Source organism: Staurois parvus, unplaced genomic scaffold (genome assembly GCF_062004578.1).
Source record: "Staurois parvus isolate SC_StPar_1 unplaced genomic scaffold, SC_StPar_1.0 ptg000178l, whole genome shotgun sequence".
Taxonomy (NCBI): domain Eukaryota; kingdom Metazoa; phylum Chordata; class Amphibia; order Anura; family Ranidae; genus Staurois; species Staurois parvus.
In genome coordinates this window covers 4,160,273-4,187,233 of record NW_028317974.1, presented here as the reverse complement: position 1 = coordinate 4,187,233, position 26,961 = coordinate 4,160,273, and the positions used below count along the sequence as shown (strand labels likewise).

Sequence of the window (26,961 nt, the reverse complement as noted above, 5' to 3'; positions counted from 1 at the left end):
CTGAGACAACTGGGAGCGAGAAAAAATATCTACAAAGTGATTGACATTCTCAACCTAGGTAGTTGGCCCTGGAACAGGTTTTCCTAATTGAAAGATTTACCCTCAGCTCTTTCTGGTGACAATGGAAAAAAAAAAAAAATATCCTGACAGGTATTAATCCTTCCCTACTCTAGTCAAATGTACACGTATGCATACACACACACAAACATTTTTGTTTAAATATCTTTGTTAAATCTTTTAATTGAAAGGAGAACATAATTGCATACAGGACAGAAACTAGAAGCAAAAGCAGGGGGGCAAAGTCATGAAAATGACAAGGCTTCTAGGGGGGAGTGTGAACCTACGTTCCTTCATTTGTGAAGGCTCCCCCCTCAACTAGTCTTTGCATTTTATTGCGGCACAAAATAAATACGCTTTCATGCGAATGGTGGAGTTTGACCTTTAAAAAACATGACTCATTCCTAAATTTCAACTATAACTGTGAAATATTTTATTTCGAATGCAACAAACTAACAACATTACTAAAAGATGATTTCACATTTATAACTTGTCAACTCAGCTGATATGCCTATGCAACATGTCAAACTAATTTTGCAGAACTGTAAAAGCAGAAGATCCATTATGTATTTCAATATCCAAAAAATGGTATCATTTTTTTCTTTTTTTAATATGCAGACATCTCCAGGATTCTTAAGGGCCTATATTCACACTTATGCATTTTCGCAGATGTTCTTTTCATTTAAGTGAATGGAAAAAATTAGAAAAAAAAACCCAAAAACACTTAATGTGACTTGTCACACAATGCAATGTGCTTTCCATTAAATGTCAACACATATCATATGTTTCGATTCATTGAGGTGTGTTTTGACACATGCTTTTTTTGGATTCAATGGATTATGCATCAACCAAAGATGCAAAGGCGGAAATCCAGGCTTAAGCTAGGTACACATGGGCCAAAAACTGTAGGTTCGGCAGGAAGTGGCTGACTTTCAGCCTGTGTGTATAGCTCTTTGTCCAACAGAAGTTGGTCATAAGACGTGGCCTATGGCTGCAAGCGCTGATCATTGTGTTCTAGAGGGGGAGCAGACCCGTCAGACCGCAATAGGTTAGTGGGGAGATCGCTGCACTAACATTGGATGTATAAGCACAGAGATCTGCAAGTTTCCCTGCATTATGCCCTTTTCACACCTATGCACCTACCATCAAGACACATCATAGCACATCCAATTGCTTTTAGTGCATGGATCATATGTGTTGTACAATGGAAAATAGTTCAAGTACTTTTTTTTTGATCTGTTGATGTTTGTCAAAGTGCCCACAGAGGTCAAAAGGCATGAAAAAAATTTTATTTTCCTTTCAAGGTACAGATCAATGCACCTGTCTGCAAGAAAAAAAAAAAACACAACAAAGCTTTGGGTTGTTTAATCATGTCAAATCCTCAAACGTCTGTGCTCATGCTAAGGATTTGTAAGTAAATCAGATTTTATGCTACACACAAAAAATCCAAACATCACACAATTATCTGTAGAAGAATGCATTTAAAAAAAAACAAATATGTTAAAGCACACTACGCTCTCCATCTTAGATCTGTTTGTGCCAAGTATTAACTATTTTCCACAAACACAGTCACCATAACACTTTTGTATCAGACATGACAATTAATTTGTGCTGTAATAAAAAAACAAAACAAAAACAAAGCACAACTAGCTGGAGTACAACTTACACAGTGGAATCCAAGTTCTGCATATACTTGCACTATCAGTACATCCACTCTCAAGCTCCCCTCTTAGGTAATGGACAGAGTCCTCCAGCTGGACATCACTGCAAGCACAATCAAAGCACAAAAGAGTGCAGACCCAAACGGACAGATGGTAAACATTTTAATATATTCACGTGGAATTCAATTAAAGAATTACTTCTACAGATGTAATTTGTTTGGGAGATCTGCTTGCAGTGAGTTCCACCTTCAGGACTTTGAGTCCATGACCAAAGAGGAAGCCTGCACTGAGACAGCGATGGATCAGTTTTATTATCCAGCAGGGAGTTTGTGAACAGTGGCACAAAGAACACAGATTCCTTAGGAGTGAGAAAAAACACCTCTACCTTCCTACAAAAGTCAGGTAAAACCTACAATGCTACAGAATTTACTGTTTCTCCCAACTGCTACAACGGGATACTTTTACATAATACAGAACAAGTTTGGTATTGTAGTGTCTAGGATACTATAGAATCAGTTACTTTTTTCTGGACAATATTTAATACTTGAAACAAACAGTTGGATCCAAGGTGGAGTACGCAGTGTGCTTTGGGATAAGTCATTGTAATATAAACAGGCATGCCTTTTTCAGCACACTCAGTGCTAGCCATGTATCAGGACAATGATGGTGATCATCCAGAAAATACCACTTTAGATTACAAAAGCTTCCTAACATTGTTGGTCCAGGGGACACTGCACATGATCCAAAGTGCTCATTAATGCATACAGTTGTAGCGTACTTTCAACCAAGTGTTGTTTAATCAAACCACCTACAATGTTCATTGGATCTTAATTTTGCATCAGTGCCAAGACAGGGTTTTTGGAGGATTATTTATTTAGGGGGTAAACAATAACAATGCACAACATAACCTTAATATTTTAAAGATAAGCTTGCAAATGTCTGTGGAGAGCAGTCCCATGCTGCAGGACCACAGGGATGTGGTACCTCCACAAATAACATCCATAACGGACTATGCAAAAAACTTTAGTCATCTTTCAGCAGCCTCCTCTTAGGGCAAGTACCAAATGTAGCACTGAACCACCCTGTATCTTATAGTCTGACGCGGTCTTCTCATCATTCCTGTAAAAACAAACAAATAAAGAAACGGGGATGAATAATAACCATCACAGCTTTGAAAGTAGATTTAGACTCAATTCACAGTTAGACTTCAAAATTTGCGATTTTCATAGCAACTTTACAGTGAGACTTGATGCAACTTTGGATGAGTGCAACTTTTGTGTGTCTTTGACCAAGGACAATTGTTTGTGTTCTACTAAGTCACATGTATATCAATCAGGTGCAACCTTCGTGCGACTTTGGAGGGTTTACATTGAAGTCTACGGCCCTCAAGTCACATGAAAGTTGGACCAAAGTAATGCAGGAATTACTTGAAGTCACACAGATATGAATGGTACTCACTGGGAACATGGGGTGCGACTTGTCATGCGACTCAGGACCCCCAAAGTTACATGAGAAGTCGCACAAGTATGAATGGGCTCTTAAAGCTTTAATATTTAAAGCGGAACTACACTGTATCAGAGCACCACAAACCAAAAACACTAATTAATTTTGAATATCCACCCATGCTTTATTTTGCTGAGAAATCACTTAGATCTAGCATATCTGGCCATGGCCATCTTGAGTAAAGGCAAAAGAGTCATGCAGCAATTACTTTCTGGAATTCATCTGCCCTTAGCTCAGGTATACAGGCAGGAGGGTGTGCTTAGCTGAGCAAACTCCTCCTGAAAACTCTTGGGATGTATGATATAATTTGCCTAGGCATGGAAACTAGGAAGTAACTAGAATATACTTTCCTACCCATTTACTAATGCTAGCAGTATAGGGATTAAAAATAGTCAATGTTAATTAAGAAAGCTCCACCTTAAAGAAACACAATGTCATTTAAACAATATCTAAACCCAAAAACAAAAATTGAATATATTACAGCGTACCAGTCCTTAAGAAAACATGCTATGCACCAGGAAGGAACAGTCTGCATAAAATGCTATGCCTCAAAGGATAAGATGTCTTATACCTTTTACTGCCGAAGTGCCACCCTGCTTTAGGGCCACCCCTATTCTGGGGTCTACATCCTTACTGCAGGGTTTGTGATAGGGAAGCCTAGACTAAAGATACCAGCTGCACAGAGAATGCCTGCCGCTGTGTGCCATGCTGTAAGTAGCACTGTCTTTGCAGTAACACAGTATCATGATAGTGTCAAGCAACTGATGGAGGTGCCATGGACAAGAAGTTGGCTTCTGGGCTACAAAAAAACAAAACAAACCCACAAAAAAAGTGTCCTGGGTACCCAAACGCTGTAATGCAAACTAACCAAGGACCTGTTCAGATGCACAATCAGCCCTCCACTTGTAGAAACACCTTTGGGAAGAGGAGGCTAGGAGCTGCTCTGTGCAAAACCATTTCACAGAGCAGGTAATTATGTTTGTTATTTTAATTGGGGAAAAAACAAACTAAGCTTTACAATCCCTTTCAACCAAGCAGCCAGAGTGCATCTGTTCGGACATCAGTCCCATGCAACACTTGCAAAGCTTACAGGAAACCACAACTGAAGCACAAAGCTCCAAACATACACTCCATTATCTCCATTAAATTGGACCTACCCTGTGGGTGGAGGGATCCTTTGTGAGGGAATCCACCCATCTCTGACATGGTCAGGAAGATTAAAGTCGCTATCAACATGGGACAGAGGGCAAGGCCACTTTCCAAATGGTTCTGTTGTCCCCTTTTGTGTTATGCCATTATCCAAGTGACTATAGCACAGCACCGTGATATCATTGGGGGACTTTGATTCTTTTCCTTAGAAAGCCCTAGTGTGTCAGTCATCTTTGAAGACATGCCAAGGCACCGCCCACTTAGCATATTCTCCCCATATATGCCACTGCAAACTGCCCACTGATTCATGGGAACTGTAGTTCCCTGTGGGAGATGCAGATGCTAGCATAGTGGAAGGCAACAACGTGTTAGCGCTCCCACCATCACTATCGGGATCCAGCCGCAGAGGCACAGCAGGTGTATACGAAGGTCATTATGATTTTGTTTATGAGATTTAGTAAAATGTGGTAGTTCCATAAGCTTTATGCAGAGTACACTAAAAATATATAGGCTGCCTTTAGTTGTACTTTAAGACTGCTCAAGTGGTTATAATGAAGGCTAACATGTCCCATTTAGAAATCAATTTGAAAACAGAAAGCAAGTCAAAATTCATTCAGAACAGAGAAATGCTCTAATCTTAAAAAAAAAAAAAAAAGTGCTGAAACCCTTATGATGCATATAGTTCTGGAGCGGAATGGCCATCTAAATTGTCATCTACATTTCTCCTTGTAAAGCAAAAGTGCAGAAAGACCATGGATCAATTACAGAACTTACATTTGTTTCCCACTGTAGATCAGCCTTTGTTGCTGTGGAGGAATACCCTCCTTTTCTTCCACCCGCTCCTTAATCCTCTCCACCTTTAAAAGACCGAAACATTAGCATACTGCGTGTGTGAGCTTTCTTGACAGTGACAAGGCCAAAGACCATATAAAGTACCCAGCTAGGACAGAGTTAAACGAACAGCCTTTCCTGGCAGAGCAAGAGTCCTGATTTTTCTTTGATGCGGCTATGCAACATTTTAAAATTTTGTCCCTACGCAGGTTGCAACTGGATAGCGATAGAAGCAGCATAAAGATGGGTTTATCACTCTGATATCGCATTCTGTTGGCATGCTCCTTGTTAGCACATGAGCAGAGCAGCAGAACTGACTAGCCCCTTGTGCTGCTCCTTTCTCCTAGTTTGAACCCCAATGTAAAATGAGCTGCACAAGGCTTATACCAATTCAAGTTTTGGTACGTTTGCATTTAAAAATGTATATAAGTAATAAAGCCGAATGCTAGCCTCACCTTCGGTCCTGCACAGTTTACAGGCTCCTCTCCTGTACTGAAAATTGCTTACCTGGATTTCATTCCACACTGTGAGCTTCTAACAATGTGCATTAGTAGCTGCAGTGGGTCAGACAGAGCCTGCCTAATTTTCTGGCACAGGGATGCAAAGCATCAGCTAGTTCCTTCCCCTCCAGCTTTACTGTCCATGACCTGCCACTTAGATTAATTGGTTTTTAGTTCTATCATTAAAGCTCAACAGCACATGTGGGGAATACCTTAGGTGGTCTGCAAGCAAATTCAGCCTGCCTAAGAAGGTCCAATCTTCTGGATTGACATCCACCTATCGAGACATGTTGATAATTGCATAAATTCTCCCCAAGAGCCAGCCGCCTAATTACATCAGGGCTGAAGGAACTGAGAGATGTACTGAGGCAAGGTTCTGTGATACTTTCACAAAGGTATATTGACCCTTCTTATCAGCCATGATCTGCCTCCATTGCAGTGAGGGGGAATCAGGAAAGGCAAAATATAAGCAGATCAAACTTCAGCTTAAATAAAATATTGAACTGCCTTAATGTGCCATATTTCCGCCTGTAGTTCAGCTTAAAGTATATGTAAACCCTCACAACGCAATTTAGATAGAAATTAAAGACAACACATTTGTGTGTGTGTATACACACACACACACACACACACACATACATACATACATATACACACACACAGTGGGGATCGAAAGTTTGGGCACCCCAGCTAAATATTTGTATTAATGTGCATAAAGAAGCCAAGTAAAGATGGAAAAGTCTCCAAAAAGGCATCAAATTACAGATTAGACATTCTTATAATATGTCAACAAAAGTTAGATTTCATTTCCATCATTTACACTTTCAAAATAACAGAAAACAAAAAAAATGGCGTCTGCAAAAGTTTGGGCACCCTGCAGAATTTATAGCATGCACTGCCCCCTTTGCAAAGCTGAGACCTGCCAGTGTCATGGATTGTTCTCAATCATCATCTGGGAAGACCAAGTGATGTCAATCTCAAAGGTTTTAAATGCCCAGACTCATCTGACCTTGCCCCAACAATCAGCACCATGGGTTCTTCTAAGCAGTTGTCTAGAAAACTGAAACTGAAAATAGTTGACGCTCACAAAGCTGGAGAAGGCTATAAGAAGATAGCAAAGCGTTTTCAGATGTCAATATCCTCTGTTCAGAATGTAATTAAGAAATGGCAGTCATCAGGAACAGTGGAAGTTAAAGCAAGATCTGGAAGACCAAGAAAAATATCAGACAGAACAGCTCGCAGGATTGTGAGAAAAACAATTCAAAACCCACGTTTGACTGCACGATCCCTCCAGAAAGATCTGGCAGACACTGGAGTTGTGGTACACTATTCCACTATAAAGAGATACTTGTACAAATATGGTCTTCATGGAAGAGTCATCAGAAGAAAACCTCTTCTACGTCCTCACCACAAAAATCATCGTTTGAACTTTGCAAATGAGCATATAGACAAGCCTGATGCATTTTGGAAACAAGTTCTGTGGACCGATGAGGTTAAAATTGAACTTTTTGGCCGGAATGAGCAAAGGTACGTTTGGAGAAGAAGGGGCACAGAATTTAATGAAAAGAACCTCTGTCCAACTGTTAAGCATGTGGTTGGATCAATCATGCTTTGGGGTTGTGTTGCAGCCAGTGGCACAGGGAACATCTCACGAGTAGAAGGAAAAATGGATTCAATAAAATTTCAGCAAATTTTGGATGGTAACTTGATGCCATCTGTGAAAAAGCTGAAGTTAAAGAGAGGATGGCTTCTACAAATGGATAATGATCCTAAACACACCTCGAAATCCACGGGGGATTACATCAAGAGGTGTAAACTGAAGGTTTTGCCATGGCCTTCACAATCTCCTGACCTCAACATAACTGAAAATCAATGGATAGACCTTAAAAGAGCAGTGCGTGACAGACAAATAAATAATTGGTTGTGTCGCGCTCCACCTCCTAAAAACGTTTAAAGTATTTTAACCATGCATTTCATGCACTACTGTGTTAAATAATAAATGATATAAATAAGTGTTATTCCATGATTATATATAAAAAAAAAATATAAAATAAAATGCAAATAAAAACTTCTGTGCTATAATTAATTATTAAACCATATCTTTTAAAAATAATAATGTAAGAAACTTTAATAAATATAGAGTGCTGTATCGCTGATATTAGATAAACCCACCATTTAAAGTGACATATATGTGCAAAACGCAATGTGTATGTGCAAAAGATGCTAAATAAATAAATAATAATTAATAATAAATAATAGATAATACTAAATGAGCATAAAGATGCATGTGAAATATGATATTAAGTGACAAGTGATTAATAATAATCAATAACAATTCTATATAATCTGACAGTGCAAATGATATTGTATGTGCACCTCAGCTTGTATAACCCAAAGTTCTAAATGGGGCTATGTATTTATTGTCCTTAGCTAGACACAATGCGAATGTCCCAATTACGACCTTTATATATTGTGAACAATATATATATTTTGCTGGTAAGGTGGTAATATTACTGTCCTTCCACTGGGTGGCCTCCCAGATACTTCTGAGCTGTAAGGGCTAGGTGGATAGATGCGGATATCCCTCTTGTTCTGGAGGGGTCAGACTCCTATCTCCTCTTCTCCCCTTTTGCTCCTCCAGTTTATGCCATGTAAAAGAAGAATTCCCACATAGTGCTTTATCTCTCAAATAAGACTTTAATGTGTCTCCGATAAAATGCGCACTTACATTCTTTAAAACAATACAAAGCGTGTTTCAAATGTGTGCCCGTGCACAAAAACAGTACTCGCCGTTCCGCTGACTGATGGCGTTGTGACGTCAGAGCCCCTCCCCTACGCGTTACGCCACAGGGTCACGTGGCTTCCTCAGGGGGATTCAATAGGACGCCATAACGCTACTAACTTTATATAGGGTATTCCGGCGCCATTTTCTCGAAGTCCGCATGGAAGCGGCCATTTCAATGGGGCCAGATATAACTTATACATATGCAATGTGTTCCCAGATTAAATACATTGCTCATATTATTTGCATAGGGCTTATTAGAGAGCACCCTTACATTACTCTGACTTAACACCATTAGTACTGTGACCGAGCTAGGCACCATTGAATACAATTTTTTTAAAATGTACAAAGCCTCCAGTGCGTGACAGACAGCCCAGAAATCTCAAAGAACTGGAAGACTTTTGTAAGGAAGAATGGGCAAAGATACCTCAAACAAGAATTGAAAGACTCTTGGCTGGCTACAAAAAAACGTTTACAAGCTGTGACACTTGCCAAAGGGGGCAGTACAAGATATTAACTCTGCAGGGTGCCCAAACTTTTGCAGACGCCATTTTTTTGTTTTCTGTTATTTTGAAAGTGTAAATGATGGAAATAAAATCTAACTTTTGTTGACATATTATAAGAATGTCTAATCTGTAATTTGATGCTTTTTGGAGATTTTTCCATCTTTCCTTGGCTTCTTTATGCACATTAATACAAATTTTTAGCTGGGGTGCCCAAACGTTCGATCCCAACTATATATATATATATATATATATATATATATATATATATATATATAAAATTATAAATACAGTTTCCCCCTTTTTCAGTGATCACATACCTCTGTTCTCAACTGCATAAGAGCCTCGGGGAGGAGAAAAAGCAGTACAATCGTTTTCCCAGTAAAAGGCTATGGGGGGGGGGGTTGTCAGAAGTCAGATCATTGGTGGAGAGCAGGCTCAGCACAGCTATAAAACTGACCATGCTGTGCTTTCCTGCCTAGAGTGATCAGGGATTTCACTCAAAGGAAGCAATACATAGTAAACAGGTTACTTTTTTTCATACAAGTACTTGGTACAGCAGGGACATATCAGGAATATGATAAGTTAGGTTTACATATTCTTTAAAGAGAATTAAAACAAGCAAAAAATGGTTGTGAGCACCTCTTGGGAGTGTTATAGTTTGCCCCACTAATATTTTTTTTGGACAGCTTAGTCTGCATGCAATTGTGGAAAAAACTATATATACACACATCTGAAATATAGTATTTATTACAGAAATTCATTTCTTAATCAAATGTATACATCTACCGCATGTGTCAGAATATAATGTTCTTTGTGACAACAGGCTGTAATTATATCCCTCTGTGGCCACATGCATATTACACTAAAATAAACATATGTAGACACGTGCTGACGTGTTTCTTTTGGATGCAACTGAAATGCATGCGTGTTCAAAAGAGGTGAGAATATTCTCAAGAGAAAAAAAAACTCACTTTTATTGTACACAATTTTACCTTGACTAAAACATTATATATTTTTCTCGTTTGTAAAATTCATTGGTATAAACCGTAAACATACCTTGTCAGTTGGCTCAATATCAATTTCTATTTCTTTCCCGGTCAATGTCTGCAATTTAAGATCAAAAAGATCATTAGGCACAAAGTAAATTGTATTAAAACAAAAGACTTTAAAAAAAATTTTTTTTATCCAGAGAAATCTAGTTTTCTTTGATTCACTATATGAAGTTTCTAATTTATTATCAGCTTTAAAAGAGCTTAAACTGACTATACACTAGTAGAATTTGTGTTGTTTTAACCACCTCCCATCTGGCCCTTGTATATAAAACGGCCCGACGGTGGCAGTGCAGGGTCGGGTGGCTGTTTATAAACGTCCTCACCGCCCACTGCTTGTGCGCGCTCCCTGGGAGCGCGCAGCACCGCGATCAGGTGCTCACTGTGTCCTCCGGTGGAACACCAGTGGAACACCGATCGTCAGACGGGACCTCTCTGCGAGATCCCGATCATATGATCACTGATTGGCCAATCAGTGATCACATGCAGAGTAGTAAGCAAGATGTCAATTCTGACATCATTGCTTACTACGTGTGAAATCTGTAAATGATCACAGAGGTCACATGGTACAAGGCTATTCACAACAGCTTTGTACCATGTGACAAGCTGTGACCAATCACAGCTCTCACAGTATTTCTCAATGGCTGCAAGAATGCAGCCAGAGAGAAGGAGAAATGATTGCTTTTACAGCCTTCATGGGTGTAAAAAAAAAAAAATCTTCATCACCCCCCCACAAGTAGTACAGTGTCACCATGGTGACACTGTACTACTAGGGTGACAGTATGTAAAAAACAAATATAAAAAAAAATAAAATAAAAAAAATGTTTAAAAATTATAATTTTTGGTTATAAACTAATTTGGGTTATTTTTTTTTTTACTAAAAAGATAACGGAATAAATTTTGGCCAAGATTTATGATGAAATATTATTTGCAAAATTTTATAAGAAAAACACTTTTTTTTCAAAATGTTTGGACTTTTTCATTTACATCCCAGTGGTGAATAAATACCACCAAAATAATGCTTTATCTGTCTCAAAAATTGCTAAAAAATCAATATGGGTACAGTGTTGCATGACCGCGCAATTGTCATTCAAAGTGTGATTGCGCTGAAAGCTGAAAATTGGCCTGGACAGGAAGGGGGTAAAAGTGTCTGGATTGGAAGTGGTTAACCATTTGCCGCCCGGCCTATAGCCGTTTGGCGGCTGCAAAAATGCATTAGCTTTGTGGGGTGTACGCCATTTGGCGTCCTCCCGCACATGCGCAGTTCGCGCGGTTGCAGAGCCAATCACAGCAGGTCACATGACCGTTGTATACAATGGATGGCTTCATTCATGCCATTCATTGTATACTAGTGTCTAGCTGTGAATGGTCACAGCAGGTCACATGCACATGTCATGTGATTAGCTGTGGCCAAATCACAGCTAAGCACAACAAAAAAAAAACCCTGAATGAATCGATTTCATTCAGGTAACTGCTTGCTTATAGCAAAGTAATTCTTTGCTATAAGCAAATTGTGTAAAAAAAAAAAAAAACCAAATACTGATCACTTCCCCAAAGTAGTACAATGTTACTATGGTAACATTGTACTACTTTGGTCATAGTAAAATATGAAAAAAAAATCTTAAAAAAAGTAATAAAAAAATTAAAAAAAAAAATAAAAAATTATATATATATATATATATATATATATATATATATATATATATATATATATATATATATATATATTTTTTTTAATTTATTTTTTTCCCCATACTGTCACCAGTCAGTGTCCCTGTTCACCGCCATGCCAGTTATATGATGCTGTACTGCACTGGTGGCAGTATGTAAAAAAAAAAAAAAAAAAATAGTGAACATAATTTTTTTAATTTTTTAATTTTCCAAAAAATGACAAAAAAAAAATACAATTTCAAAAAACTCGCCATTCCTCTTATGAAGTACGTCGGACTGTCTACTTTACAAAAAGTGGTAATTTGGGGGATATCTGTACTGTTCTGACATTCTTGGACCTCAAGAAATTAGATTGGCTGTCAGTACTTCAGGATTGATCAATATTCAGATCTATACCATAGATTGTGAACTCTATAACTTTCCTACAAACTAAATAATACATCCTAATTTGGGTTATTTTCACCAAAGACATGTAGCAGAATACATCTCGGCCTAAATTTATGAAGAACAATTATTTATTTGTAAACTTTTATAACAGAAACAAAGAAAAACGTGGGTTTTTTTTTTTCAAAATTTTTGGTCTTTTTTTGTTAATTTAGCAAAAAATAAAAACCCCAGTGGTGATTAAATACCACCAAAAGAAAGCTCTAGTTGTGTGAAGAAAATGATAAAATTTTAGTTTGGGTACAATGTTGTATGACCGCGCAATTGTCATTCAAAGTGTGAGAGCGCTGAAACCTGAAAAATGGCCTGGGCAGGAAGGTGTAAAATTGTCGGTATTGAATTGGTTAAGAATGTTCATTTGATTTTCGAAGAGTTAGTGGGGTTAATTCAACCTTTGTTTTCAACCACAGTGATTGCAAAATTCAAATGAGCAGGGTGGAAACTTTTTCTCAAATAAACAAGTCTCTAGCAGTGAATGTGTTTTTTTTTCTGGAAATTAAATTAATTACAAACCTGAATGTAAAAAAACAAGTGACATTTTGCAGTATCATCAAAAAACATTCATTTGTATGAAAATTCTTTGTACATTCAGCTATATTCAAGTTTTGCTATACTGTACTTACTGTATTAGCATAATTGTGTACAATGTGAAAAGCATCATGAAAGGGCACAAGATAGACAAGAGAACCAAATCAGGAATACTTTCAGACTCAAAGATTGCCTACAGCTGATAAGGGTATAAAAATGTCGCACTGTATCAAGTACTAACACTACCAGTTGGTAGTGAATTTCCCATACATGGAAAACAATTGCATACATAAGGCACATCGTATTTCAGATAGGGATCTTACAGTGTAAGCTTCTTGAAGGCAGGGACTGACAGTATATAAAGCGATGCCTAAATTATCAGAGCCAAATACATGTCTGTAATAAAAAATAAACGTGGCTGGCACCCGGCGATCACCCAGTATCACCGACAGAGGACAGACCTGTGTATAAACAACACTGATCTCTCCCCTGTCAGCTCTTGCACATTGCTTTGTATGGCTCTGCATAGCAGTGCCATACAAAGCAGTGTGTTTACAGTGTAAAGCACACACACAGCACACAGTTAAATAACCCATTCTTGCCCAGTGCCATTAGTACAGTGTCAGTGCTTTTTATTAGCACTGATCACTGTATTGGTGTCACTGGGGATTTCAGTGACCCCAAGTCTGTTCCCCCCAGTGTCAGAATGCCCGCCGCATTCCCGCTATAAGTCGCTGATCGACGCCATTACTAGCAAAAAAAAAAAAAAATTCCAATGTATATACAGCCATTTGTAAATGCTATAACTTCCACATAAACCAATTAATTTACATGTATTTGAATTTGCAAAGACATGTAGCAGAAAACATTTTTGCCTAAATTTATGACAAAATTTTTTTTTTTTTTTTTTTTATTGGAGATGTTCAATAGCAAAAGTTAAAAATATTTTTTTTCAAAACTGTCCATTTTTTGTTTATAGCGCAAAAAATAAAAACCGCAGACGCGATCAAACACAACCAAAAGAAAGCTCTATTTGTGGGGAAAAAAAGGACATAAATTTCATTTAGTTGCAGCATTGCATGACCACGCAATTGTTAGTTAAAGTAACGCAGTGTCGTATCGCAAAAAATGGCCTGGAAGGGGGTAAATCCTTTGGAGGGCAAGTGGTTAAAAGCAAGTACAGCGTTTTATTGATACATCTGTTGGAGATTTAGTTTGGAAGCTTTATTGATACATCAATTAGAGAATTAGTTTGGATAGCGAATGCATATAATGCTGCACCACGTTTATGTGTAATATTGGCACAATTGCCCTGCGGGGATATAGGAGATTCATAGGAGTTTAAGTAAAGGAGCTCAAGAATAAAATAAACCTGGAGCACAGATGTTTATTATCTATACCGTGTAGTATGTACCATGTAAATGAGGCCATACACGCCTTGACAAACATGGATTGCATTCCATCGAAAAGTTGGATATAATAAACATTTTGTGTTTGAACATTTTCTACTGATTTAAAGTGGAATCCCATCAATTTAACAGTTTCCCAAACAGTTACATTCAAGGCATGCTGTGAAGGACAATTTTAACAGCAATTTATGCATTCGACTGAACTGTCAAGCCATGAAGCAGCTGGTGCCATAGCTGATCACTTGTGCAGCATTATGGCAACTGCAAATCAAACAGAGGCTAAGATGGCAGCCTTCTGAGCTTTAAAGGAAAGAAGAGTTTAGTTCTGCTTCAGAACCTGCAAGTGCCTCAACAACTATAGGCATATCTGTTCATTTCATTCATACCTGGGTAAATCTTCACAGAACAGTGTGTAATGACTACCACCCAGTAATATACCATATGTAGCCTCTTGTTCTAAACAGGGGCTACTAGTCTAAACTTTGGTTTTGGCTGGGAGGTAAGTCAGCCCAGACTAATTGTGTAGTTTTTCCATTCGTTCACAAGGGGAGACTGAATCCAGACCACTGCTGCATTGTAGCCCAGGCAGCAGGACGCAATTTCCAGTCACCATGGTGACCTGGGATTTGTCAAGCATTTCTGTACATGATCTGCATGGTATCTGGTACCCCTAAACTTTACCTTCTTATTTGTTCTACAATAAAACTTTAAAAAGACAAAAGTGACTGGTGACCAATGTTTTGTCTCAGTCCCACATTTTAGTCATCGACTCAGCCCTTGGGTGAAATGCTCCTCCTGCCTCTGGAGGGGTGCTACCCATATAAAAAAAAAAAAAAAAAAAAATATGAACAAATGATTGTGACCAACAACAAACGCTCCACTTCTGTAACACACTTTTCCTAGCACATTTGCATTGCAATAAGTAAACTGTTCTTGAATGGAAACCACGTTCACATTTAGAACTTGGTTCGTTCAGATGAGAAAAATTTTCCATCCTTCGATTTTTCTTGTCACTATGATGGAAAACAATTGAATTGTCCCCATTAGAAATGCGAAGGAACGTTTTGTCACACATTTTGAGATGCAATGGGGGAAATTAACAAAGAATTGTGCAAGCACTAATCTTTAAGTTTAGAACACGAAGAAGATGCTGCTCTTAAATAAAAGTGACGCAAGGCACTTTGTTATTTAGGACCAATCAGTTCTCTGCTCTGTAGCTGGGACAGGCACAGCACAGAGAATGGAGAGCTGGAGCTACATGCTCAGATCTCACAGTTATCCCCATCACCCTCACAGCAGAGGGAGGAGGGTTGTTACAGGATAAGTTTCTTTAAAAAAATAATAAATACATTTTTTTTGCAACAAAAAAATATTATTATTAAATTATTTTTTTTAAAACAAAAAAAAATAGTGCCTTTACTATTTTTTTTTGTAGGCGCCTGGAAAGCATTGTACCCCACAATGAGCAGGGCTCCTGCAGACTGTCAGTGTAAGTTGTTTTCTACAGGCAGGCAATTACACAATGGCAGGAAGAATCAATTAACTACCTAGAGCGCTCAACAGCACCATAGTAGTTCATTGAGAACTACAAGTTGTCAGTCACAAAGGCTGTCAGTACATGTAGTTCATTCATTTCCAGAACTCTGAATGTATAAAGTGAGTAAAGCTGATGTGTGAGCGGAGCCCCGCAAAGGCAAACTTTTCAGATAGTGACAGCAGGTGTAGGGAAAAGATACTGGGCCCGCTGTCATGGTTGGGGGAGGGGGGTACTGGGGAGTAGCTGCAGGAGCGGGAACAGATTAGATGTTCCACCCTAAAAACAGGTGGAATATGTAACATTTTCCCAAAGGTGAACTTATCCTTTAACTCTGTGTGTATGCTATGAGGAAAGCTTTCACTGATATGCACTAACGTCTTTGGATTTTGTATCAACATTTTGTAACCAATAAAGAATTTACAATAAGAAGCATCCAAGTTGCTGGCTAACATCTTTAGGGACAGTGTTGTGACAAGTGAATGTCTTATCCTGAGCACCGATCTCCAGTTCTCACATGTATAACACAGCAGTTGAGCTTGGGTGAGTTGTATTTCGATATTTATATATATGTGTGATTTTTTATACTATTTTTATTCAATATTTGACATTTAAAAAGATATTTTGTATTTACTTAATTTAACATAGTTGTTTTTGATACACCATGTGTGTCCTCTGAAAGAATCTTACCTTTGCCTTGTATTGTAGTCACCTTTTTCCTTTTGTATTAACCGCTTCCCCTCCACCCTATAGCAGAAGTACTGCTACAGGGCAGCACAGCTGTGCAAAATCACGTATCTATACGTGATTTGCATTTCCAGGTAAGGGGCGTGTGCGCGCCGCCATTGGTGGCTACAGATGTCAATCACCAAGTGCTGGCCGGAGATTCCCTGCCGAAACCCGGCGAAAGCCGAGTAACACTGACAGGTCTTTCTCCTGCCAGCAATAACAAGCTACTGTGCATTTCTCTGCACAACAGAAAAATACATAGCAGGTTTCCCTAGTAAAACACACAGAGCACATCATGTAAAACAGCACAGAGCACACAGTTAACCCTTTGATTGCCCCAGATGTTAACCCCTTCCTGCCCAGTGTTAATACAGTGTCAGTACTTTTTATGAGCACTGATCACTGTATTAGTGTCAGTTCCCCCCCAGTGTCAGAATGCCCGCTGCAGTCCTGCAGTAAGTCCCTGATCGTCACCATTACTAGTATACAAAATTCTTGTGTATATACCGCCATTTGCAGGCGCTATAACTTTCACGTAAACCAATTACTTTACATATATTGGGATTTTTTTTTTCTATAGAAAAGACATGTAGCAGAATACATTTTGGCCTAAATTTATGATGAAATTTGATTTTTAAAATTTTTTACTGGATATGTTTTATAGCAAAAAAAATATTTTTTTTCAAAATTGTCGGTCTTTTATTGTTTATAACGCCAAAAATTTAAAACAGCAGAAGTTATCAAATCGCACCAAAAAAAAAAGCTCTATTTGTGTGAAAAAAATGGACGTAAATTTCATTTATGTAAAGAGTTGCATGACCGCGCAACTTTCAGTTAAAGTAACGCAGCACCATATTGCAAAAAATGGCCTGGTCAGGAAGGGGGGGGGGAATAAATCCTCTGGAGGGCAAATAATACACTAATCAAAAAATTTAAGGAACACTTTTTAATTACTGTAAAGCATCAAGTCAAATGAACTTCTGGGATATTGATCTGGTCAGTTAAGTAGCAGAGGGGGTTGTTAATCAGTTTTAGCTGTTTTGGTGTTAATGAAATTAACAGCGGGCTCACTAGATGGGCAACAATAAGACGACCCCCAAAACAGGAATGGTTTTACAGGTGGAGGCCACTGACATATTTTTCCCTACTCATCTTTTCTGACTGTTTTTCACTAGTTTTGCCTTTGGCTAGGGTCAGTGGGACTACTGGTAGCATGAGGTGATACTTGGACCCTACAGAGGTTGCACAGGCAGTCCAACTCCTCCAGGATGGCACATCAATACATGCCATTGCCAGAAGGTTTGCTGTGTCTCCCAGCACAGTCTCAAGAACATGGAAGAGATTCCAGGAGACAGGCAGTTACTCTAGGAGAGCTGGACAGGGCCGTAGAAGGTCCTTAACCCATCAGCAGGACCGGTATCTGCTCTATTGTGCAAGGAGGAACAGGATGAGCACTGCCAGAGCCCTACAAAATGACCTCCAGCAGGCCACTGGTGTGAATGTCTCTGACCAAACAATCACAAACAGACTTCATGAGGGTGGTCTGAGGGCCTGAATTCCTCTAGTGGGCCCTGTGCTCACTGCCCGGCACCATAGAGCTCGATCGGCATTTGCCATTGAACACCAGAATTGGCAGGTCCACCACTGGCACCCTGTGTTTTTCGCAGATGAGAGCAGGTTCACCCTGAGCACATGTGACAGACGTGAAAAGGTCTGGAGAAGCCGTAGAGACTGTTATACTGCTTGTAACATCGTTTAGCAGGACCGTTTTGGTGTTGGGTCAGTGATGGTCTGGGGAAGCATATCCATGAAGGGACACACAGACCTCTACAGGTTAGACAATGGAACCCTGACTATCATTAGGTATCGGGATGAAGTCTTTGGACCCATTTTCAGCACCTATGCTGGTGCAGTGGGTCCTGGGTTCCTCCTGCTGCATGACAATGCCCGGCCTCATGTGGCGAGAATATGCAAGCAGTTTTTAGAGGATGAAGGAATTGATACCATTGAATGGCCCCCACGCTCACCTGACCAAAATCCAATAGAACACCTCTGGGATATCATGTCCATCTGACACCGCCAGGTTGCACCTCAGACTGTCCAGGAGCTCAATGATGCCCTGGTCCAGATCTGAGAGGAAATACCCCAGGACCCCATCTGTCATCTCATTAGGAGCATGCCCCGACATTGTCAGACATGCATACAAGTACGTGGGGGCCATACAAACTTCTGAGTATCATTCTGAGTTGATACAATGAAATTTCAGCAAAATGGACTAGCCTGCTGCATCATTTTTTTCACTTTGATTTTCAGGGTGTCTTTGAATTCAGTCCTCTGTAGGTTGATCATTTTCATTTCCATCAAACAATGGGGCATCCTTATATTCCTAACACATTACCCAGTCCATATCAGTATAGATATCCAGCATGATATTTTTCCCCATTGAGATCTGATGTGTTTTTAAAGTGTTCCTTTAATTTTTTTGAGCAGTGTATATATGCTACAAGGACTGCACTGACTAATTGAGTTGGCTTTATTAACAATGAGAACTGACAGGGGTTCTAATCCTTCCGTATTGTATACATCCCACTGGATATCACATCATGAGATAAAATACCGCATATTTTGATTAAATAACGAATGCTTTACTTTATCTCAGATTTTAGGACGACAATAACTCTCTGTATTGAGCCCACAGTAACAAGAACAATAAAGCTCTTTAACCCTTCAGAGTCCATGTCCTGTGTAGCTCAAAGTGCACATCTAACACCATGTAATGAAACCCAGTTCCACAATACGAAGAAATAACTGAAGAAAGTATACACAGTGATCCACTGTCTAGCAGGAACCCAGCGAGGCTAAAAACCTTTAGTCAGAAAATGAAGTCTTGCTAGAATACTTCAGGCTGGTCCCTTTTGCTGGTATAGCTACTGTATGTGAAACATTAAAAATAAGTACCTATACTGTTTAACCACTTCAATACCAGGCACTTTTACCCCCTTCCTGCCCAGGCCAACTTTCAGCTTTCAGTGTTGTAACACTTTGAATGACAATTGTGCGGTCATGCAACACTGTACGCATAAAAATGTGGGTTTTTTTCACATAAATAAAGCTTTCTTTTGGAGGTAATTAATCACTAAAGTTTTTTATTTTTTGCTAAACAAAAAAAACCCAAACTATTGGAAAAAAATATATATTTTCTAAGTTTCCGGTATAAAATTTTGCAAATAAATAACCTTTCTTCATAAATTTAGGTCAAAATGTATTCTGCTACATTTCTTTGGTGAAATTACACCAAATTAGTGTATATTATTTAGTCTGTAGGAAAGTTATAGAGTCCACCAACCATGGTATATATATCTGACAATTGATCAATGAGCTGACGGCCAATCTCATTTCTTGAGACCCAAAAACATCAGGATAGTACAAATACCCCCAAATTGACCCATTTTTGGAAAATAGACAGTCCAAGGTATTTAGTAAGACGCATGGTGAGTTTTTTGAAGTTGTAATTTTTTGGAAAATGAAGAAATTAGAAAAACAAATTCACTTTTTTGTTAACATATTGTCACCACTCCAGTACAGCATTATTATGTAACTGGTGTGGCAGTGATCAGGGACAATGACTGGTGACAGTACAGTAAGTAAAATAAAAATAAAGTCATTTTAATTTTTTTTTTTATATTGTTTTCTTTATTAAATTTTTTTTTCAACACACTGTGACGAAAGCAGTACAATGTTACCATTTTTTAATACACATTATGATTGCTAATACCAATGTATTAACTTGATATTTGCAACCATTGTTACTGAATGAAACTGATTAATTCAGTCTTTGGCTGTGATTAGCTGTGATTGGACCTGTGAGCAGCACCTTCTGGCAGGACATCATATGATGTCCACTTAGAAGTGTCCTGCCCGGCTATCAATATGTTATAGGCTGCGTGGGAAGGTGTTAAAATCCATTAATACACTGTCTCATCCTGCTCTGCACATGCTCAATTGCTATCAATCTTGAGGCAGTTTTAGGCACTGTGCCGAGTTTGTAGAGGCCGATCTGCGGACAGTTGAAAGATTAAAGCGGAACTACACCTATCGATTTAACAGTTTCAAAAAACAGTTACATTCCTGGCATGCCCGGAATGCTAACGGTCACATGTGCTTGGGTTCTCAACCAAACAGTCAAATGACTGGTGTTAGAACTGATATTTGCAGCTCCATGGAAGTTCCAGATTAAACAGATGGAGGCTTCATTGGCTGTAGGAAAAGGAGGGTTTATTTCTGCTTTAACTGCTGCTCAGGGCTCTGAGATTCAACAAAATGGCAGCCTCCAGCAAGAAGGAACAATGCTGGAGGCAATTTACAGCACACACTCATTTTGGTAGCATATTTATTAATGTGGAATGTATGTTCCTTGCTAAAGAACATTATTTATCATCAATTGTTAGGAGTAAAGTTCCACTTTAAAGCGAAGCTCCACCCAAAAGAGGAAGTTCTGCTTTAAGCCTTTGTTCCCCTGCTCCCCATTAAGGATTGACACCTTTTAGAAGCGGGTACCTGAATTTGACAGGTACCAGCTCCCACTTCGATCGCCGAGGTGATCGGAACCGGAAGTTGTCGTCCCCTCCCTGTAGCGACAGGTCCCAGAAGACTGCAGGGCCATTCATAAAGCGCAGCGTTTCTTGTGCATGCGCAGTGGACACCTGGCTGTGAAGCTGCAAGCAGTCACAGCCGGGTGCCCACACTGAAGATACCGGCGCCTGTCAGAAAAGACGGTTGATGAAACCAGCAGTGGTGAGGACACCGCTGGACCGAGGGACAGGTAAGTGTCTGTATTTCAAAAGTCAGCTGCTACAGTTTTTGTAGCTGCTGACTTTTTTTTTCTATTCGCATCCATTGCCTGTGTGCGCTCCCTGGGAGTGTGTGGAACAGCTATCAGTGCCCGCTGTGTCTTCTGGACACACCGGAACACCGATCACTGTACAGGACCTGTGTAAAGTCCCAATTCATCTGATCACTGATTGGCCAATCAGTGATCACATGAATAGTAGTAAACAAAATGTCACTTCCTGACATTGCTTACCTGTGAAATCTGAATGATCACAGAGGTCACATGGTACAAGGCTATTCACAACAGCCTCCCACCATGTGACAAGCTGTGACCAATCACAGCTCTCACAGTATTTCTCAACGGCTGCAAGAATGCAGCCAGAGAGAAGAAGTGATTGCTTTTACAGCCTTTATGGGTGTAAAAGCAATCCGTGTAAAATAAGGAAAAAAAAAAAAAAAATCTTCATCACCCCCCACAAGCAGTAGTGTCACTATGGTGACATTGTACTGCTAGGGTGACTGTATGTTAAAAAAACAAATAAAAAATAAAAATGTAAAAGTTTTTTTGAAAAATTATAATTTTTGGATAAACCAAAAATTTGGGTTTTTTTTTTTTTGCTTTTTTTTTTTACTAAAAAGATAGATGAACACATTTTGGCCAAGGTTTATGAAGAGTTATTTGCAAAATTTTCTAAGAAACACTTTTTTTTCAAAATGTTTGGACTTCTTCATTTATATAGCAAAAAAATAAAAATCCCAGTGGTGAATAAATACCACCAAAATAAAGTTTTATCGGTCTCAAAGAAATGCTAAAATATGAATATGGTTACAGTGTTGCATGACTGCGCAATTATCATTCAAAGTGTGATAGCGCTGAAAGCTGGCCTGGACAGGAAGGGGGTGAAAGTGTCTGGACTGTAAGTGGTTAAGTAGTAATTTACATAAAATCCCCCAATTTTGAGTTCCTCACTTTGAATGTATTTTCCCTCACTTCCGGTTTTGATTATGGGACAGGAAGTGAAGGGAAATCTCCCCAATGAGACACAGATGCCAAAAAAATAAGTAAAAAAACTGACAGGGGTTATACCCTCCCTTGCTCAATCCAAAATGAAACAACCCCGTTTTGCCCTTAGTTACACTTTAAATCCAGGCCACAGGTATCCTGTCAGAATTTGCAGTCCCCCGCAGGCCTGTCTCTCCATCGTGGGGGTGATGACACGGACTCCCTGCCTCCATTACCCTGTGTGCGATAGTAGGAATGTGCTGACAGGGCCTCTTCCTAGACTGTCCATGCTTGGACAGCAGAACAATGAACGTACATTAACCCTCACACAGCCTTCCTGACACACAATGATCTCCGAGAGGATGAATGTATCAGAGAACAGCTAGCTTCCTCCGCAGTATCTCCCATAATGCCCCGCTCTACAGCCGCACACTGACGGATGGACGGCCCGGACATATTCTCTACCCGAGCTCCGCACACCAGTACAGAGGACCTACCTTCACTTTAATCAGCATGTTGCCGGTGTGTATGCTCACTCTCCCCGCCTCAGTCTCAGCACAGCGCAGACTACCTCCACTTCCGGCGCGGCGGGAAACGACACAGGAAGCGGCGACGGAGCGGTCACGTGACGTTATTGCTTTTTCCCCTGGGCCCTTCTGACAGCGGTCACCTATAACAGGTGTGTATGGGCGTCACATGGGTCTACTAGTCCATGGCTGGGGCTGTCGGTGTGTGTCCTACTGGGGTGACTGGCTGGGCTCTGTGCCTCTGCTGGCATTCATCCTGTAGAGGTCATCCCCGGAGCCACGTGCTCCTCTGCAGTCTTTCTTCATCTGCTGTCGTTCATTCTTGTTGCTGTTGAGGTGATTGTAATGTGTGGAACCCTAGGGAAGATCTAAAACTACTCCTGAAGCGGGGGCTTTCCTTGTGCTTACAAAGTACAGCTAAAGGCGATTTGGTTTCCATTTTGGATAGCGAAAGGGAGGGTTATAACCCCTGAATGATGAGGATTGGTATAGCCGGCACTTGTCTTCCCCAATAATAAACTTTATTGAGTAAAATGTGCATAGAAAATTTCTCACGCAGTTCGGCAATACGCCTTAATCATAGGGCTTGACTATGGCTTATTGGTGAAACGCGTAAGACATTTTCTGAGTGCTGGCTATACCAATCCTCATCATTCACTTGTATCTGTGCAGGGAAGACAGCCAGAGGACTGACAGTCCACCTCTGGGGGGATTATCTTTGGGCGTAGCACCTATTTGTTCACAGGGTTATAACCTCTCACAGATTTTTTTTTCTACTATCTGTTTCCCATTGAAGAGATTTTCCCTTCGCTTCCTGTCCCACAGCCAAAACAGGAAGTGAGAGGAGATTCCTCCAAAGTGAGGAAATCCCAAGGTGTCACTAGATCTAGTGTCCCCATTTGAAGATTTTCCCCTCTATTTCTGTTCTGTTGTCAACTCAAAATGTGGGATTTTTTAGCGATAACAGTAAGCAGGACAAATGAGAGAGTGAATCTCCCTGACACTGACATAGCGATAAAATTCCTCTCCACTCTGCCCAAAACTAAAAAAAAAAGTTACACTTTAACTACTTGCCAACCACGCTATAACCGAAGGACGTCCAGTCCTGGGAGGGCGTCATATGACATCCAGTCCTGGGAGGGCGTCATATGACGTCCTCCCAGAACGCGCCCTCCCTCACGCCCCCGGCGATCTCCGTGATCGCTGTGTCCTACAGACACAGCTGATCACGTGATGTGGTAAAAGGCCAATCTCAGCAGTCTTTTACCACTTGATCAGCTGTGTCCAGTGACACAGGAGATCACTGGTAAATGCAGTTACCGGTTATCGGCTGCACTTTCCTCTGATAACTGGCAGTTGTTAGAGGACAGATCGACACCGATCATCAGGGCACTGATGATCAGTGCCCAGCAGTGCCACCCAACAGTGGTGCCCAGCAGTGCCACCGACCTGTGCCCAGCAGTGATTAGTAGTGCCACCCATCAGTGCTGCCCATCAGTGCCGCCTATCAGTGCCCATCATTATTGCTTATCAGTGCAGCCTCATCAGTCCACATCAGTGAAGGAGATAAATTACCTGTTTGCAAAATTGTATAATAGAAACTTTTTTTCAAATTTTTTGCTCTTTTTTTTGTTTATAGCGCAAAAAATAAAACACCCAGCGGCAATTAAATACCATCAAAAGAAAGCTCTATTTGTGTGAAAAAAATGCTAAAAATTTGATATGGGTACAATGTTGTATGACCGCGCAATTGTTATTTTTTTTTACCTTTATGCATTCTATGCATGGAGGTAAAAAACATTGTGTGTGTAGCAGCTCCCCTAACACCTGAGCCCCATCGTGATCCAGCGATGTCCACGAGGGCCTCTCACTCCTGATTGTCTGAGGCAGCAGTGGGAGCCATTGGCTTCTGCTGCTGTCAGTCACAACTAGTGAGCTAGTGAGCCAATCAGGAGAGGAAGGGAGAGAGGCCAAGCTGCAGCTCTGTGTGTAAATGGACACGCAGAGCTGCAGCTCAGGAATGCGACTGCTTGGGAGCCCCAGAGCAATCTGCTTTCTGTGGGGGCACCCGACAGGAGGGAGGGGCCAGGAGTGGCAGCGGGGGACCCAAGAAGAGGAGGATCCAGGCTGCTCTGTGCAAAACCACTGCACAGAACAGATAAGTATAGACATGTTTGTTAGTTAAAAAAAAAGAATTTTAAAAAAAGGACTTTAGTATCACTTTAAATGTTCATTTAGGCAGTTCTAGCCATTTTTGTGTTTATTGAAAATCAGCAGCTATAAAGACTGTAGCTGCTGACTTTTAGTAGACACACACTCACCTGTCCCAGGGTCCAGCGACATGCTCACCCGTGCCGTCACTTCTCTCCCCAGCGCTGGCATCTCAACTGTGGGCACCACGCTGTGACAGCTTGCGGCTTCACAGCCAGGTGCCCACTGCTCATGCGCGAGTCGCACTGCGCTTCCTGATTGGTCCGGCAGTCTTCTGGGACCTGTGAAGGTTCCCAGGAGACTGCGGATGGTAGGAGGGGGCAAACTTCTGGCTCACTTTGCCGCAGCGAACTGAGCTAGACGTGGGAGAGGATACCTGTCAAAACCAGGTATCTGCTCACCCCTCCCCCCCCAAAAAAAGGTGCCAAATATGGCAGTGGATGGGAGGAGGAGGCAAACAAGTGGAGCTTCCACTTTTGGGTGTAACTCCGCTTTAAGGCTCCACTCACATCTAGGTGTTTTGTATCATGAGCAGAATCGTCACAATTCTGCCTGCAATCCTAAAAATGCTCTGCGAAACTGACAAATTGCACCACATTTGTTCAGGCGCCATTAATTTTCATGAGCAGGAGCTTCTTTTGGGGTGACAATCTTTGCGCAAAGCGGTTTGTGCAATTGCAGCACGACAATCGCAACAGAATTGCACCACATTTTAGAAAATTCATGGCACCCGAACAAGCGTGCGATTTGTCAGTTTTGCTGAGTGTTTTGGGACTGGGGGCAGAGTCTCAGCTATACAAAATGCCTAGATGTGAATGGAGCCTTAGGCTAGGTTTACACCTTTGAGGGCTGTGGGTGATGCATTTTTCGCTGCATTTTGTGTTTTTTGACGCTTTTTATTGTCATTTTTTTATGCATTTTGTATTTTTGGAGGTGTCTGTTGTCATGCAGGAGAAACCAGCAGAAATGCAGTGGAAATGCATGAAAAATGCAAACACTGCATTTTCAATGCATTTATGCTGCTTTTCCATTGTAGTCTACAGAACCAAAAATGCAACATGCATCCCTTTCCAAAAGACACACCGGCTGAAAACACACAGATGGGAACATGGTCCATAGGAAATCATGTTAAATGGACTGTAGTGCGTTTCTGTAAATCACATAGGTGTGAACCTAGCCTAAAAAGCAATTTTGCTTACCATACCCCTAGTTCCTCCAGCAGCTTGTGATATCATCTTCCCTGTGGAGCTCCAGAGTGGGGGCGATTCCTCTTCATCCTCCCTAAAGCTCGGTACACATTGTTAAAAAATCAAATGGTTCAACAGGAACCGGCCGACTTTTGGTCTGTGTGTACAGCTGTCTGTTCTACGGAAGCTGTTCTAACGAACAACTTTTGTCAAAGGGACATACTGGAAAACTAGCATCTAATCAGCGTTTGCAGCCAATGGCTGCTAGCGCTGATCTGTGTATTCTGATGTGGGTAGGAGGAGTCTCCCTGTCAGAATAGATATGCATATATTATTATTATTATTATGATTATACAGGATTTATATAGCGCCAACAGTTTGCTTTACAATATAATGGGAGACAATACAGTAACAATACAGTTCAAAACAAGAGGGATTTGAGGGGCCTGCTCAGTGTACAGTGTACAGTGCACACAGGCAGGTAAGAATACTTTAATACAGAAGAAACGTAGTTTGTCTCTTTTGTGTTAAAAGCCTACCTGTTCAGACACAGCCTTTTTCTGCATAAAGGTACACTTTAAAATGAAATAGGAAAGGGTTAGAACCTGCATGGTGTCTGCATTTCCACACTTACTGTCCTGCAGAGGATGTGACTCTAAAGCTCTACATATGAGGGAATTTCCCCTCTTTGACAGTTGTCATTGGAAGAGGTGTCCCCACTTGCATATTTTGTCACCATTCCTGCTCAGGTGACAACTGAATCTCTTAGTAGGGACACAGACATAAATAATAATCTGTGCCAACCATCTTCCTGCATTGCCTGCATATTCTTTTGTCTTTCAGTGTTTTC

The 26,961-nt window shown here is 40.4% G+C and overlaps 2 protein-coding genes across 2 annotated transcripts in view; one reads left to right on the top strand and one right to left on the bottom strand.

Annotated features, from left to right (window-relative positions):
* Positions 1 to 466: 466 nt before the first annotated feature.
* NEDD8 (NEDD8 ubiquitin like modifier) lies at positions 467 to 22,830 on the bottom strand. Its single transcript, XM_089677167.1, has 4 exons — positions 22,684 to 22,830; positions 10,046 to 10,093; positions 5,145 to 5,227; positions 467 to 2,837 (listed from the first exon to the last, which is right to left on the bottom strand). The coding sequence occupies exons 1-4, from the start codon at positions 22,699 to 22,701 to the stop codon at positions 2,753 to 2,755; spliced, it is 234 nt and encodes a 77-aa protein (XP_089533293.1). The 5' UTR covers positions 22,702 to 22,830; the 3' UTR covers positions 467 to 2,752.
* The window catches only part of GMPR2 (guanosine monophosphate reductase 2), a 19,431-nt gene continuing 15,096 nt past the window's right edge, over positions 22,627 to 26,961 (top strand). The window contains exon 1 of the mRNA XM_089677166.1: positions 22,627 to 22,865. The gene's annotated coding sequence lies outside the window, so the exon portion shown is untranslated. The remainder of the gene's footprint in view (positions 22,866 to 26,961) is intronic.